Consider the following 17,119-nt stretch of genomic DNA (forward strand, 5'->3'; position numbering starts at 1 on the left):
GGCACCACCAATAAAACTTTCCGACACAAACGTAACCTCAATCTTTTGTTGACATAAATCGAGAGTTTCATTGCGATACAAAAAGCGAGAGGATTATCCCAAATGCTATGTCACGCTGAAATGGTTTCTGTGTTTGGGAATGAAGCATCACACCAGTCAACTATTTCCCGCTTATATTGCAAATTTCAACGTGGTCACACCAGTCTCAGCGACGAATCCAGGCCAGGTCCACCCAAAACATCAGTCACACAGCAAAACGTTGATCCGGTTCGTCAGCTAATTAAGGATGCCCGCCGTATAACATACCAGGAGATAGAGGCATCTTTGGGCATTTCAAAGACCTCGATCCAAAAGATCCTACATGAAGAACCTGGGTATTAGGAAGTTGGTTTGCCGTTGGATCCCTCATTTGCTTACAGAAGAACAAAAAGCGGTTCGCGTCAATTTGTGCCAAAGAACATTGGAACGGTTCAACAAAGAGAGCTCTAAAAATGTTTATAGTATTATTAGTGGCGATGAATCTTGGATTTACTCCTACCAACCGGAAAATAAACGCCAATCCGCTGTGCGGGTGTTTAACGATGAGGAAAAACCATCAAAAGTGATCCGTTCTCGAAGTGTGTCAAAGAAAATGGCCGCAAATTTTGTGTCAAAAGCTGGTCATGTGGCAACAATTGCTTTAGAAGATCGAAGATCGATTAATTCTGATTGCTATATAACCATTTGTTGACCAGTATTTATCGCGAAACTCCGACAAAGCAACACAAAACGGCGAATCATCATACATCATGACAATGTAAGTGCTCACACTGCCCAAAAGGCAATAGAGTTTTTGGAGCTTCAAACATCAAATTGTTAAACCATCCACCGTATATCTCCGACCTAAGTCCCAACGACTTCTTCACGTTCCCATAGATAAAGAATTCAGTGCGTGGGCGGCGACTCCAGTCGCCAGAATAAGCCATCGATGCCTTTAAAACAGCGATTTTGCAGGTGTCAACTGAAGACGAATAACTGTTTTACCAATTGGTTTGAACGTATGCAAATGTATATCGATCTTGGTGGGACATATTTTGAAAAACAATAAAGTACTTTAGGTCTATATATTTTTTGTTTTTATGGCTATATGCAAAATTAAAAAGACAACACGTACCTGTTGGCACCCGACATCATTTAATATTGCACTCTAATACTCTATGTACTAGTACTAGGTAGGTTCCTATTTAACTATTCCATTTTTACTGCGCGTCCACCAAAGGGCGCCAGGGCATCGACTGCACACGGGCGCTACTTGGGCTAGAGCCGCCTCTGATATCATGATAATCGTTATCGGGAAAATACGTGGAAACTTACGATTTAAAAACTTACCACTTTAAAATACTTACTTACTTTAAAACTTACGTTTTAAAACGATTAAAAGCACACTGATGAAAAAATAAAGTGGATTATAAAATAGTGTCAAATATTTTATAAAACAAATTAAAGATTAGTATATTCTTCTAAAGAATTAGGAGGACAAAAAATAAACTTCTACCAAAACAAACTATGTTTAAGAATAGAACTAGATGAAGGAATCAAAGAGTGAAAAAGAATCAGTATAATAACAGGACAATTGGCAAAATTATTATTACTTTAAGTCTGAAAATTAGATTAATGGGATGTTATAATATGTTCTCTACTCTTTTGTATTGTATCGAAGGTTTGACTTTTTATAAATAAAAAATAAGTCTGGCTAATTGGTTTCGGCCAAAGCCTATTATATAAAAATGTTTGACTTATACGTCAACGGATACACTATACAATTCTCAAGAAACTGGAAGCCTTTGAATTATGGGTGTATCAGAGAATCCTACGAATAAGTAAGGTGGATATAGTTCGTAACGAAGTTGTTTTGAGCGAATGGGAAAAGTTACGGAAGTCAGAACAGATAAAACTCGCAAACTTGAATATTTTGGTCATGTTAGGAGCCACCCAAAAAGATATAATATACTCCGTTTAATAATACAATGCAAGGTAGACAGAAGAATCGGGCCAGGTCGAAGAAAAACGTCATGACTTAGAAACCTGAGAAATTGGTTTAACAGATCCTCTGCATCCCTTTTCCGAGCTGCCGTCAACAGAATTACTATAGCCAATTTGATAATCGAGCACGGCACATGAAGGAGAAGAATTACCAAAAATCATATTTAACCATGCTGTCAATCAAATGAATTATTAAAAGGCACCAGTAGATTTAAATGTGATGAAAAAAGTGAGAAAATTAGTTCATCCGGATATTTTTATTTTATCAAAACACTATTTTTGAAAGTTGACTTAATTGTTGGACCACTTTAATAAATAAACATTAAATTTAGTTATAATATTTATGAAAATAAGCAACTTATTTACATATCAAGATAACCAAAAAGAACAAGAGAGTTTTGGGAAGTTTTCGTGACTAATAGATGAGCGGAAAACACTTATAGTATATATTTCTAATCAGTGACCATATTAAAATAAAAATGATTTATCGGAATTACTACTCCTCCTACATGATAGTTTGGGTAATTTTGGTTTCAACACATAGACACATGAAAATGAATGAAAATGAATATAAAAAATAAAGTATCAACAATAAACTGCTAAGCACTAAATACATAGTAGACTAAGAGCCGCTATAGGTGAAATTTCTTAATCATTTTAGGCACGACGGGACCCTATAACTTAAATAGTAGAACCTAAAAGAAAACGTTTGAGCACTGTGCCGTCACTTTTCGGTGGCACATGCGTCTACAGTGGCGCATCAAAATTTCCACTTATGGACGGGATACATAAATTAAAAAATACCCTCCCTCATTACCAGAATTTAATTTTTTTCATTTTTTTAAGTTCTATGTGATTAAGACCTAAGATTCATCGTAATTTTAACCCACCACCCCCTTCTCCCTGCCCCCACCATAAAAATTTTATTTTTCGATTTTATTTTTTTTTTGGTGGGATGCAATCAATTTTAAAATTTCAAAAAATTCACAAGCATAGTTAAGGCTTTTATAAAACACGTCTATTTTTTATAGACCTGTAGGTTGAGTGTACATAACCTCAAAAAAATTAAAAAGTTTTTTTTTTGGAAAAAAGTATATAACTTTTTTTTGGGGGTAGCTGCAGATCTAATTTTTTCTTAGTCTTGTGTATTTTATCAAACACTATATTTTTAATTTTTTTCAGATTTTTCTGTAATGCCCGTCACCTTCAAAAATCCAAAAGACTGTTTTTTAAGGGGGTTTTGGGGGGTTTGAACGTGTTTTTCTGATTTTTAAATATTCTAAAGGACTCAATTACTTCAAGTTACATATAACCTATAAAAACAAAATTGATTTGATATATTATGAAGTCTATAAAATAGGGAAAATCCCCCAAAACCCCCCAAAAAACAGTTTTTCGGATTTTTGAAGGTAGGGAGCCTTACGGAAAAATCTAAACAAAAATTAAAAATATAGTGTTTGATAAAACACACAAGACTAAGAAAAAATTAGACCTGCAGCTATTCCTCAAAAAAAGTTATACGCTTTTTTGAAAAATAAAATTTCTTTTAATTTTTTGAAGTTATGTACACTCTATCTATGGGTCTATAAAAAATAGGCATGTTTTATAAAAGCCGCAGCTATGCGTGTGAATTTTTTGAAATTTTAAAATTGATTGTATCCCACCAAAAAATAGAAAAACGAAAAATGAAGTTTTTTATGGTGGGGGCAGGGGTAAGGGGGTGGTGGGTTAAAATTACGCTGAATCTTATGTGTTAATCACATGGAACATAAAAAAATAAAAAAAATTTAATTCTGTCAGTAAGGGAGGGTAACTTTTAATTTATTTATCCCGTCCATAAGTGGAAAGTTTGATGCGCCACTGTCGACGCATGTGCCACTGAAAAGTGACGGCACAGTGTTCAAACGTTTTCTTTTAGGTTCTACTATTTAAGTTATAGGGTCCCGTCGTGCCTAAAATGATTAAGAAATTTCACCTATAGCGGCTCTTAGTCTATAGCAGGTATATTCAAAAAAATGATAATAAATGTTTCCTCCGTTGTAATGATAATATTAAATCTTGTTGGTATTAAATTAATAAGATAGGCGCAAAATTTTGGACCAATTGTTTTTAAATGCAGTAATTTTTTTCGAATCCTGAGAAAACTGATAACCATTTTTTTTTAAATTTAAACGCAGAATGAAAGATTACATTTTTACCGAGGTTCAAAAGTCCCTTAGAAGAAACAAAAAATTTCTTTTGAATGAGATACTTGATATTAAATCACATTAAACTTTCTCTCTTTTTTTTTCATTCCTGTAACTTATTACAATAAACATTATAGAAGTTTTCAGTGACTTTCTCTACTTTTCAGTAATAATGTAATCTTTCATTCAGCCTTTATATTTTCCAGCCTCAAAATCATTCAGCCTTTAAAGTTTTCTCAGGATTCGATAAAAATTAATGAATTTAAAAAGCATCCGCCCGAAATTTTGCGCTTACGCTCTTTAATGAAATAATTACTATTATGAAGAAATTAGCAAAATGCTTTTATTAAAATAGTATACTCTACTAGAGCCTATTATTACTTATTGAGCAGAGAAGTTTGGCAGATCACGAAAAAATATAGAAAAAGAAAAGAAGTAGTAGAAATGGATTATCTTATCTAAGGAGAGCGTGTGGTATATCCAAAAAGATCACATCAGGAATGAAGATATTAGAAGGAGGACAAATGCTGTATATTTCATTGTAGATAGAATTGAAACGAGACAACCAGTGTGGTATGGTCACGAGAAACGAATGAATGAAGATAGATGGCCAAAGAAAGATTTAAAATTCATAACACAACAAAGAAAAGGGGAAAGGCCTTCAGTTGCCTGGAAAGAAAATGTACGGCACATAATGAGAGAAAGAGCCATCAAAGAAGACGAATGGATGGACAGAAAACGATGTCGGTCGAAATTCGGAAAGCGGCAGAGGCTGTAGGAACCTCGCTTATAGATAAATATGTAGATACTTTACTGTGGTGACATGCTGTGAAATTGTAAAGAACCATAAAAATGTCAACTCAGAAGTAATGCCTGAAATAAGCGAAGGTAAGTTAAGACATGCCATCAAAGAAATGAAAAGGACCAAAGCATCTGGAAGTCTGGAAGTAATGGAATTCTAATAGAAAAGTTCAAATAAGGAGTAAGAGAAATCGTCCAATATCTAAACATGCTTTTTTGAGGGAATTATACCTCAAGAGTCGAACACCGGTAATACCATCTTAATTCACAATAAGGTGACACCACGGACCTAAACAATAGGGAACTTGCACATAAAAATATTTTTGCATAAAATTGTTAATTTATGTTTAAAAATGATAAATTCAAAATATTACGTCTCAACAATTAATAGTGTACGTACAACAACTGATTATAATTCCGCGCCCGAAATTACCGTTTCAAACAACTTTAAAAGCGCGCGCTTGGGTCTGACGTCACCAACCATGATATTTACCACTGTTCATGTTTGGCTACTGCCTAGTGCCAGACGTGCACTCTGCAAATAATATCTTGTAAAGATTTTCATGCATTCATAATATTATTTTTAATTTAGGGAAATACATTTTTATTTTACAACATAGGTATCTCAAATGCCAAATTATATTATAAAGTTTGAACAAAATTAAATACCTACATTAATATCATATTTCTTAAAAAATGTAAGTACATAGATACTACTAAAAAATTACTTATAAAAAGAAAAAGAATGTTTTATTATAATATATAAATATATATTTAGTTTAAAATATGAATTTCATTCTCACATATAGAAATAAAAAATATTTTATGAATGAAACTTTATTTTATCAAATTTTTATTCCATTTATTTTTAATAATTATCAGATCCAAATAGATGCGGGAAAATATTTACACTACAAAAGTCTTGTGCTATACTAATCAAACTGTCGATAAGATCTGCGTCCTATTCTATCCAAATATAAGTAAATTTTGAGTTATTTTTAAAGTGTGTATCTGGTACGCAAAATCGACACTTTTTTTTAAATAGAAACATTATTTGCAACTGTACTTTTGCATTATACATTGTACTTTTGCATTGGTTATTAAATGTTCCAAATATATGTACTTCTGGTCGTAATATTTTGTAATAAACTAAAACCTATAATTTATAAATATTTTAAATTCATAACAAAGAAGAAAGAAAATAAAAATAACTTAAAAATAAACAAAACTTTTAGTAATAAAAGTCAGAGTAACTAAAAACTATTGTTATAAACAATTTAAACGTGTTTATTAATAATACTTATAATAGGTACCTACTTATTTGCCTCCTCGCATTTCTCCAATAGAATAACTTTCACTGTTTTTTATAAAATTTGCCACCATGAAGAAATCAACTACTGTAGATTGTCAGATTAACTTTTTGAAAAATTCTAGTCAGTCATATTTATACATTTAAAAAACACTACTTTATAAAGTAGCACTCAAAATGATCAATTTCAGTTTGAAACTAAATATACTCATTATGGAACTATACAAGAACACAAATACCTTGGAATTTCCAATTAAATATTATGACTAAAATGGAATTAATACAATCTCCAAAACAACCTTTTTTTGAACTTTTATTTACAATCAACTTCTACATGAGAGTTTAAGTAAATGTGAATGAATTTGTAAATAATTTCGAAATATCCTAGCGGCTTTGTTGTCGACTCATAGAAATCTAGCAGGTAGACGTGAGTCGTGACGTCAGACCCGTTTACGCGCCTCTGAAGAAATTTGAATTTTATAGCTTTTTCAATGTCTCGTAATAAGCCTATGGATTAACAATATTTGTTTTTTTGCATGCATGCGTTTTATGATCATGTTACCTTATATTTTTTAATATTATTTTAATATTTAAAAATATATGCAAGTTCCCTATTGCCGAGCAATTTCGATTCTTCCTCAATCGTACAAAACATTTCCTATATTAGTACCAATTACTAAAATATGAATTCTTGATGACATTGGGGCCAAAAAAAATCGTACCCTAAAAAGCAGGGTATGAATCAGAAGAGTGGGTCTAGTATTGCTATTAGCTTTTGGTTTTTACGTAATTATGTAAAAGTTACTGGAAATATCTCAGTACACAATGGGGATCCCAGTTTATACATTCATAAGTATTTTTTAATTTAGTGACGGTTATACTAGAGCCAGACCCCATGACCATCTTATGTATTTTTCAGCAAAAAACAATATCGGAATTATGAGAAGTAGACTAGTCAACAAAAATGTGGGGTATTAAAAGATTTAGTAGTATATAAATATTAAATATAAGTAATAAATAGAAAGAAATATATTGAAATCGGTAACAATAATAATGAATAAATATCATTTGCAGGTAGAACTCATATTAAAAAAAAGATTAAATAGATTCTCTTAGCCCTACAAAATATAAAGAATTAGCTTAACTAGTGTGGTTTATGTGTTGATAAAAATTGTAGGAAAAATATGGAAACTTTTGAAGATAACAATATATATGTTACCGGCCAAACCCGATTTCAGGACAAACTATTTTGGCCTAGGCCAAACTAGTTTGTCCTAAGCGCGTTAGGATAAACTAGTATGGCCTAGGCTAAACTAGTTTGTCCTATCGCGCGTAGGCCAAACTAGTTTATCCTGATATAAATACACACACTTTAGGCCAAACTAGTTTGGCCGTGGAAGTCGGTTGTGGAATCAATTTTGACGTACGGATCTGAATGTTGGCAAACGACGATGAACGAAAAGAAAAAACGGGAAGTATAGTAGAAATGGTCTATCCAAAAAGAAGAAGAAGAAATAACAAGAAGAGCAGGAATGATTTACAATACCGTACGTACCTTTTTATGGTACGGGCATGTAATGCAAATGAATGATGAACGATGGCCAAAACAGGTCTTAAACTATGTTAGCATTAGAATGGAGAGATGAAATCAGAGGAATAACGAGAATAGAGCCATAAATGAGGAGGGAGCCGAACTAAAATTAATAAAGATCGTTTCGTTTTTCGATTCGTTTCTTACACTGTCTCTTAACGTTATGCAAAAACAATGATCTTTCCATTCTACGTTGCGTAACTTGTAGTTTTCGTGTAGATGTCCTTGTTAGAGTGAGTGTCTCTGCCCCCTATGTAATAAGATATTGATTAAAGGCTCTTCTTTTGAAGCTGATAGGTATATCGCCTTTAAAAATATCACGCAGTCTTCCATATGCTGTCCTTCCCAGAGTTATTCTTTTTAGCAGTTCAGCAGTTTGATGGTCTGCTAATTTTTACAACATGTCCAAGGTATATCACGGTGAGCTTGAAACACGTTATTATCTAATTTAATATAGCTTCAACTTTTTTTGTTGGAATATCTTCTTCAACTCAAAAGTAGAAAATACAAGACAAAATTTAAATCCGCTAAGCGTCCCTTTTTGAAAAAAAAAAAATTTTCTAAAAAATATATAAATATATAAATATAAGAATGTGTGTACTTTGTACGCACGTAAGAAGTTATACTTCTATTATATGATTTCAACGAAATCATTATACTTTAAACAGTTTCTCTACTACTTTCCAAAAATTTTTATTAAAACAATACCAAAAATTAAAAAAATAAAAGAATAAAAAACACACAAACACATTGAAAAATGCCACAAATGATTTCTGAACAATAATTGTTGCCAAAAATTTTAATTAAATACGTATTTTCTGAAAAAAATTATATAATAATATACTTACAATCATAAAATCTATAAAAAAAATAAAAAATAACAACTTGCTTGGGGCTTGAACCCACTTCACGTCTATCCCGCCGTACGAAAGTTGAAGCGATTTCAAACTGCACCACCTTCGCTTATACGTCATGTGGGAATATACACAAACTAAACGTTTACACCATAAACTTTTTGACATTTTGTTTATTTATGTGAATTTAATGAAATTATTAGTTTGATTTTTGTCGAATTAAAATACAACAAAATATAGAGTAAGAAAACGATATATTAGATGAAGATTTGTAGAAAGTTTGTTCGTAATCAGATTATGTAAATTAAAGCATTGCCTACTAATACAAATAGATAGGTATGAAGATAATTTTTATTGGAATACAACTGAAACATTTAGAATTACGTACCTGTGGCTTTTCAAAACTATTTAAAAAGTCACTATAATTATAAACTTGATTTTATTTCTGTCCTCACAACAATAAAAACTAAATTTATTAACGTTTCGACGCCCAAGTCGGGTGTCGTTATCAAAATATCAAAATACAAAAATAAAAACTAATATATACAATACTTTTGTTTACCGATAACCTCCATATTGAACAATTATTGACAGATCATTTCAACGCCCAATCAGAGCCCGTATAACGCCTAATACCATATTGTCGGTGTTCGCATGCGCGCAGATCAATAAAATTTCACCCACAATGAAATCGCGCCTAAAGAAGTATAACTTCAAAAAATTATTTAGGTATGTATTTGTTTATACAGGGTGGGCCAAAGAAAATAGTCGACTTCGATATTTGGCAGTAGTTATTAGATTTTAAGGAAATGCCGAAACAGGTAAATTTTTATTTTTGAATTGCAATTTTTTATACATATTTCATACTAGTGACGTCATCCATCTGGGCGTGATGACGTAATCGATGATTTTTTAAATGGGAATAGGAGTCGTGTGGTAGCTCATTTGAAAGGGTGTTTAATTCTCTACTCAGTAATATAAACAATAATATCATTATTTATACATGGTGCCAAAAAAAATTTTTGAATTAAATTAATTAACGCAAAAAGTAGAATGCATGTAATTTATTTAACTCAAAATACAGTTTATTGCTGTCGGAAAATAAAAAAAAGATGTTTACTGGACAAATAAACATTGCTGTTCGCTTAAATTAAATGTTAAAATTGTCAAAAGAGGTAGGTGGGAGGATGTTTGTGATTTAATTTAAGCCAAAAAAAATTGTTATTTGTGAAATAAACATTTTTTTCTCTATTTTCTGACAGCAGTACAATGTATTTTAAGTTAAATAAATTAAAAGTACATTCTTCTTTTTGCGTCAATTAATTAATTCAAAAAATATTTTTTGTCACCCTATATAAATAATGATATCAATGTATATTACTGAATAGAGAATTGAACACCCTGTCAAATGCATAGAGAATTGAACACCCTTTCAAATGAGCTGCCACACGACCCCTATTTCCATTTAAAAAAATCGTCGATTACGTCATCACGCTCTGATCAATGACGTCACTAGTATGAAATATATGCGAAAAAATTGCAATATAAAAATAATAGTCGACCTGTTACGGCAGTTTTTTAAAATCGAATAACTACTGCCAAATATCGAGGTGGACTCTTTTCTTTGGCCCACCCTGTATTTATATATTGCTGTGTTCATGTGCTATTAATATACAAGTTTGAATAAACGTTTCTTTCATTTTTCAAACGATTACAACGATAGTAGTTATTGCAAAATATTTATGTAAAATGTTACTTTTCAGAAATTTATATTTTTTTTTAGAAAAAATCGATTTTTTCAAAAAGGGGCGCTTAGCGGATTTAAATTTTGTCTTGTATTGTCTACTTTTGAGTTGTAGAAGATATTCCAACAAAAAAAGTTAGAGCTATATTAAATTAGATAATAACGAGTTTTAAGCACACCGTGATACGTAAATAGCTGTTAAGAACTTCAATTTCAACCTCTTCTACCTTTAAAGGATGGCTCGGAACTAAATTCGTCATCATTTTTGTCTTTTGGTAATTAATATTTAGTCCTACTTGGAAACGAAACGAAGAAATTCGTAGAAGAAGTGATGTAGAAGACATCATAAAACACATAGCCAAAATTAAATGGAAGTGGGCAGGACACGTCGACAGAATGAAGGATGATGGGTGGACCGAAAAAATCTGGAGTAGAGACCGAGAACGGATAGACGAAACCCGGGAAGACCACTAACAAGATGGACTGACGGCATAAAGAGGATTTGTACTAACTGGATTGCAGCAGTGCAAGATAGATCTGATTTCAAGTTTTTCGAGGAGGCCTATGTTCAGCAGTGGACGTCTATGAGCTGATGATGATGATGAAAATTAAAGAAACTAAATCTGAAACTAATAATCAAATAATAAACATTACTTACGTGTTTCGAGAAGGATACTCTCCGCTAATAACTCCTCCACCCAGCTGCTATTGGCACTGTTTTTGATCATCCACAAGGCACTAGAGGCTTCCTTCATTTTTACACACTCCATATCCCTTAGTTTCTTCATCTTGAAGTACATATCGTCCTTTTTGGTTATGAAAGAGTTCTGAAACGGACAAAAATCAATGTACCAGCGCGTCATTGTTTATGATTGTTTGTTTGTTCAGTTAGTGGTCAACAGTGGGAATGAAAATGGTATCATCGGAAGAGAAGTTAACGAACTGAATGATGGCAAGTATGAGTAAGTTTTCTGGGATATCCCAGTAGTTTGTTGTTACAGTACCGTCCTCAAATATAAACAATTAATAAAATATAAATTATCAAATAAGCTTCACTTTAAATAATATTCCGGCAGTGAACTAAAATTATGTTTTATAATATTATTATTGTAAGGTTTAAATTCTCAGTACTATTGAGTACTATTTATTCTGAGTTTTTTTCTATGCCAAAGCGTTTACTGTTTAGGTTATACACTGTACAGAAAATGAATTATCATTTAAGCTTACGGCTAAGAAAACGGCCTCCAAGAAGACTGTAGAAAAACGGACTATACTAAGTCGATCATTGTGAGAATATATAGAGTGTTTTTCTTTAATAATTGGAAATATTTTACATGTAGATTCCTGGGCTCAAAATACACTGCGCGTCATAGAAAACGGGCACCCTAAAAAATGGCTCATTTTTGATGTCGCGTATCTCCTAAACCTGTTGTCCGATTTAAGTGACTTTTTTTATATTATGTTATAGCCTTATTTTTTGTCAATATCCCTGTAATTATATTTTTGTTAAACAGGTAAATTTTCATTGTATACCGGGTGTACGAATAAAACTGTGTTTTTTTCTCAAAGTTCGCAACACCTTGTGGAATATTCTAGCATTTATCAAATACTGAAATTAAAACCCAACTATAGCCTCAGATTCTCTTAACATTCTGTTTTTTGTTTCATTCTCTTATGTTGAATAACATAAAAGTTAGTTATTTTAACAACTAACCATGTTCTTCATCAGTAAAACGTGTTTTTAAATAAGTGCAACAAATTTTAAGGGGTAATTCTGCTTGAAAAAATATTGACCGTTTGCTTTACAAACATATGTCCGCAAATGCTTCGTTTCCTACATACGGGATGTTGAATTTTTTCTTACAAACTGACGATTTATTTATCGCCCTAAAACCGGTTCAGATATGCAAATGAAATTTGGTAGGTTTTAAGAGATAGATACTGCGCATTTTTTGACATGCAATTAAGAATTTTATATTCACAATTGGCGCGCATACGGGTAATATGACCGATCATATTACCCGTATGCACGCCAATGGATAATATTGAATTCTTAATTGTATGTCAAAAAATGTGCAATAATTACGTCTTAAAACGCACCAAATTTCATTTGCATATCGCAACCGGTTTTAAAGCAATAAATAAATCGTCAGTTTTCTAAGAAAAAAATTCAACATCCCGTATCTCGGAAACGAAGCATTTGCGGACATATATTTATTATGCAAATTGTCATTATTTTTTACCTTAATTATTAATAATTACCCCTTAACGTTTGTCACACTTATTTAGAAACACCCTGTATAGATGAAGAACATGTCTAGTTGTTAAAGTACCTAACTTTTTTAATATCCCACAGAAGTGAATTAAACATAAAACAGCATGTTAAAAAAACCTGAGGCTATGTTTTGTTTTAATTTCAGTGTTTCATAAATGCTAGAATATTCCACAGGGTGTTGCGAACTTTGAGAAAAAAACACAGTTTGATTCGTACACCCCGGTATACAATGAAAATTGACCTGTTTAGCAAAAATATTATGTATTACAGGGATATTGACAAAGAATAAGGCTATAACATATTCAAAAATAACTTTAATCGGACAACAGGCTTAGGAGATACCCGACATCAAAAATGACCCATTTTTTAGGGTGCCCGTTTTCTATGACGCATAGTGTATTAGGGTTTAACCCAAATCATCCAGTCCGAAAATGCTTCCTATAAGGGAGGTAGATCTTCCTAAGATGGCATCCTGTAAGTAGTTTTTTTAAATACCGCCAGAACGCTTCTATTTAGAAACACAAAAACTGGTACGCCTATTTATCCAGAGATAAATCGATTCCATAAATTGAGAATTTGTATTACCGTCTATATAGTCCAGAAAGCCACTGCGCAACCGCTAGGAAAATATTTTTTGCACAATCTTATTAAAAAAGGACCCCTTTTAACAAATTTGCATGTTGCCAGGACCAAAAGATGGTCAAAAATTTTTTAAACGTTTTTTTTTTGTTTTTTTCCTAAAATTATTTTTTTTTGCATGGAACAAATTTTTTTTTAGGTTTTTTGGATCATTCCAAACATAAAAGGTCTTTGGTGACTTTTCTCTTAAGTTGATAGTTTTTGACATATAAGCGATTAAAAATTGAAAAATTGCGAAATCGGCCATTTTTAACCCTCAAAAACTATGTGAAAAACTGAAAATTTGAATGTTGCCAAGGTAGGTGGATATTCTCTAAACATCGATTGATGAAATCCCGAAGAGTTTTTTGCAATACAAGATCAAGAACCCCTTTGTTTTTTAATTACAAATCAAGCGTGCGCGACACTATTTTCCACCGTTGCATGTGTATACAGTATGGTGCAAATGAAAGGAATAAATTCGTTATTTCGTAAACCGGTGACTTTAAGGAAAAATCCCAAAACAGGTCTGTTTTTATTTTTAAGTTATGATATTGTGGCATATTTAGTATATACTAGTGACGTCATCCATCTGGGCGTGATGACGTAATCGATGATTTTTTTAAATGAGAATACGGGTCGTGTGCTGGCTCATTTGAAAGGTTCTTCAATTCTCTATTCAGTAATGTAAACATTTACATAATTGTTTATACAGGGTGTCCAAAAAAATTTTATTAAATTAAATCATTTGGCAAATTGACAAAAAAATTAAATTATTGGACACCCTGTATAAATAATTATGTAAGTGTTTATATTACTGAATAGAGAATTAAAGAACCTTTTTTCAAATGAGCTAGCACACGACCCCTATTCTCATTTAAAAAAATAATCGATTACGTCATCACGCCCAGATGGATGACGTCACTAGTATACCATATGTCACAATATCATTACTTAAAAATAAAAATCGACCTGTTTCGGGATTTTTCCTTAAAGTCACCGGTTTACGAAATAACGAATTTATTCCTTTCATTTGCACCATACTGGTGGGGGTGGGGCACCCCAAAACAAAGGGGTTTTTGATATTGTATTGCAAAAAACTCTTCGGGATTTCATCAACCGATGTTTAAAGAATATCTACCTACCTTGACGACATTCAAATTTTCAGTTTTTCACATAGTTTTTGAGAGTTAAAAATGGCCGATTTCGCAATTTTTCAATTTTTAATCGCTTATATTATGTCAAAAACTATCAACTTGATGGAGAATGAAGATGACTTACAAATAATAATTAGTCTATAGTAACCAGATCCAAGAAGATGTAAACTAGTTGTAAACAACAGAATAGTATTGCAAGTGACGGAAACAATAGTTTCAGAATCAAATCGGTTTTAGAATCAATTTGTCGAGTTACGGGAAAGTGTCGAGTACGTCAAGAACAAAAACAAGTGAATACGGCGAACAGAGCAGCAAAACCTCTAAACAACACAATATGGAAATGGAAACGAAAACTAGTATATTTATGTAAATCAACTATAAGGCCAATAATGACGTACATTATAATGACAGCAGAAGTGAAAGTCATACAAAAAATAACAAACCAAACTCACAAACAAAAGATAGAATCTGAAGTCATAAAATAAGAACAAGATGGGAAATAGACAAAATAAAGCTGCAGACAAAACGAAGAAATATCGAATAGAGTCAATAAATAGACAGAATGTCAGAAAATAGAACAGTAAAAATAGCGGGAGACAAATCACCAATCGGAAGAAAAACAATACAACGCCCGAAGGAAAGGTGGACATGAGTTGAGGCTAAAATTTTTAGTAAAACAGGTATGATCCTATCAATAAAGCTGGAAAAAGAAAATGTTCAAAAAAATTTTCAATTCGCATTATCCTATTATTCTTTTATACTTTTTTGTCAGTTATATACCTACGCACTTTTTATTTGCCTTCATTATTAACTGTATACCTATTTTGTAATATATTCATATTCGGCACGTTAATCTATTATTACTGAGTAAAATTTATTTTAGCAATGAATCTGTAAATTGTATTATTAGACTATTCACATGCCATTATGTTTTTAAATGCTTACCATAAAGTTTTTTGTAAATTTCAATTGCACATGATAACATACACTATCACAGTTTTTATATACTCACTATAGAGTTAAATATTCAAAAAGTTTAAGATTCACCAACTATTGTTCATTAAATATTATACTGTATATTTAAACACAAATCTGTCTAAATAATACCAACACATTTGCTGATACGCCAAAATGAAATGATAGTCACTTATCTGTCTACCTTAGCCGACTGTAAGTACACGACCATGAAAGAACTAATTGTTTTTGTTTTTATTGACACTGATAGTTAAAAGGAGTAGTCGACAATATTATTTGTTTTTAAAGAACAATAGAGGCACTAATAATTTAGAAATAAAATGGTGTTTACTTATATATATTTAGAAAGTCATTAAATAGAAATAAATTATAAATATTAGTCCTAAAGAATTATTAATCATATCAGGAACTCAATTTACATTAGGAACCATAACTATTTATTTACTTGAGTGCATGGAGGAAGATGAGGAAACAATTATTACCAAGAATCCAAATAAGGGAAAAAAGTTACTTAAAAGCAATAATTTTTTTATGTTTCCATGATTGATTAGCTACGAACGTATGTGTGTAGTAGTACACAATGAATGAAATTCGGAATAGGTAAATGGGAAAAAGACACTTTTAAAAACCCAATATTACACTAAATTAAATTATACTTTAATAAACTTTTATCTCTCAATCATAGAAATCAGATGTAATTACAGACAGAGTAAGACTCAAAGATGGAATCCATCTTCTGTGTAATAGAAGTTTCCCTAGATATCATAAAAACTGTTTAAAACATTTATCAAAACAAAATGGAAATTTGAATAAATGGACAACTTACAGAACCTATAGACATAGGAAGTCAAAAAGTAAAATAATAATCTTAAGTTCAAACTAAAAGTAACCAATCGGACAAAATGACATCCGGGATTGTAATACACATCAAGAAAGTATTTCACAAAATACCAAGTACGCTTGAAACAGAACTAAACTCCACTTTAAATAAAATGTGGACATGCATCATATCGAAGTTAATAAATATCTAAATATCCAATATAGTCCATGTGGTGAGACCGCTCCCGTCTGAAAAAATTTCTGATTCGGTTTCTTTGTGGATTCCTATTCAAAAATGTCCCCTTTAAACAAATCTGAAGGGTGCCAGGCGGAATTTTTGGGCAGAAATTGTTTAAACAATTTTTTTAAACAAATACAAAAGATCACGTTTTTTGCTCTAAAATATATATTTTTAGGTTTTTTTGGTCATTCTAAACAAGAAAGGTATCTTGTAATTTTTCTCAAAAATTGATAGTTTTCGAGTTATAAGCGATTTAAAATCTGAAAAATGCGAAAATACGCATTTTCGAGGCTTGAAAACTCGTATTTAAATTAGTATTTTTGAGATTGCCAGATACTTAATTTAAAGGCTAAACATTCAGCTTCAAGATTCTGAAGAGTGATCGCGTCTAACTTTAATTTATACCGTTGTTTTTTAATTGTTAAGTATGCATGTTTATCCGACTTTTTGCCGGTGCGGCTCTCTCTATTTCAAAAATTTCCTATTTTCCTCCGAAAAATATCTTTTCTAGATTCTTTGGGATATTC

At 31.6% G+C, this 17,119-nt stretch overlaps 1 protein-coding gene across 1 annotated transcript in view; it reads right to left on the reverse strand.

Annotated features, from left to right (window-relative positions):
* Positions 1 to 17,119, reverse strand: part of LOC114328336 (uncharacterized) — a 65,235-nt gene that overhangs the window by 22,658 nt on the left and 25,458 nt on the right. The window contains exon 5 of the mRNA XM_050660063.1: positions 11,166 to 11,334. Coding sequence (XP_050516020.1) covers positions 11,166 to 11,334 — 169 coding nt within the window. The remainder of the gene's footprint in view (positions 1 to 11,165; positions 11,335 to 17,119) is intronic.

Source organism: Diabrotica virgifera, chromosome 1 (assembly GCF_917563875.1).
Source record: "Diabrotica virgifera virgifera chromosome 1, PGI_DIABVI_V3a".
Classification (NCBI taxonomy): Eukaryota; Metazoa; Arthropoda; class Insecta; order Coleoptera; family Chrysomelidae; genus Diabrotica; species Diabrotica virgifera.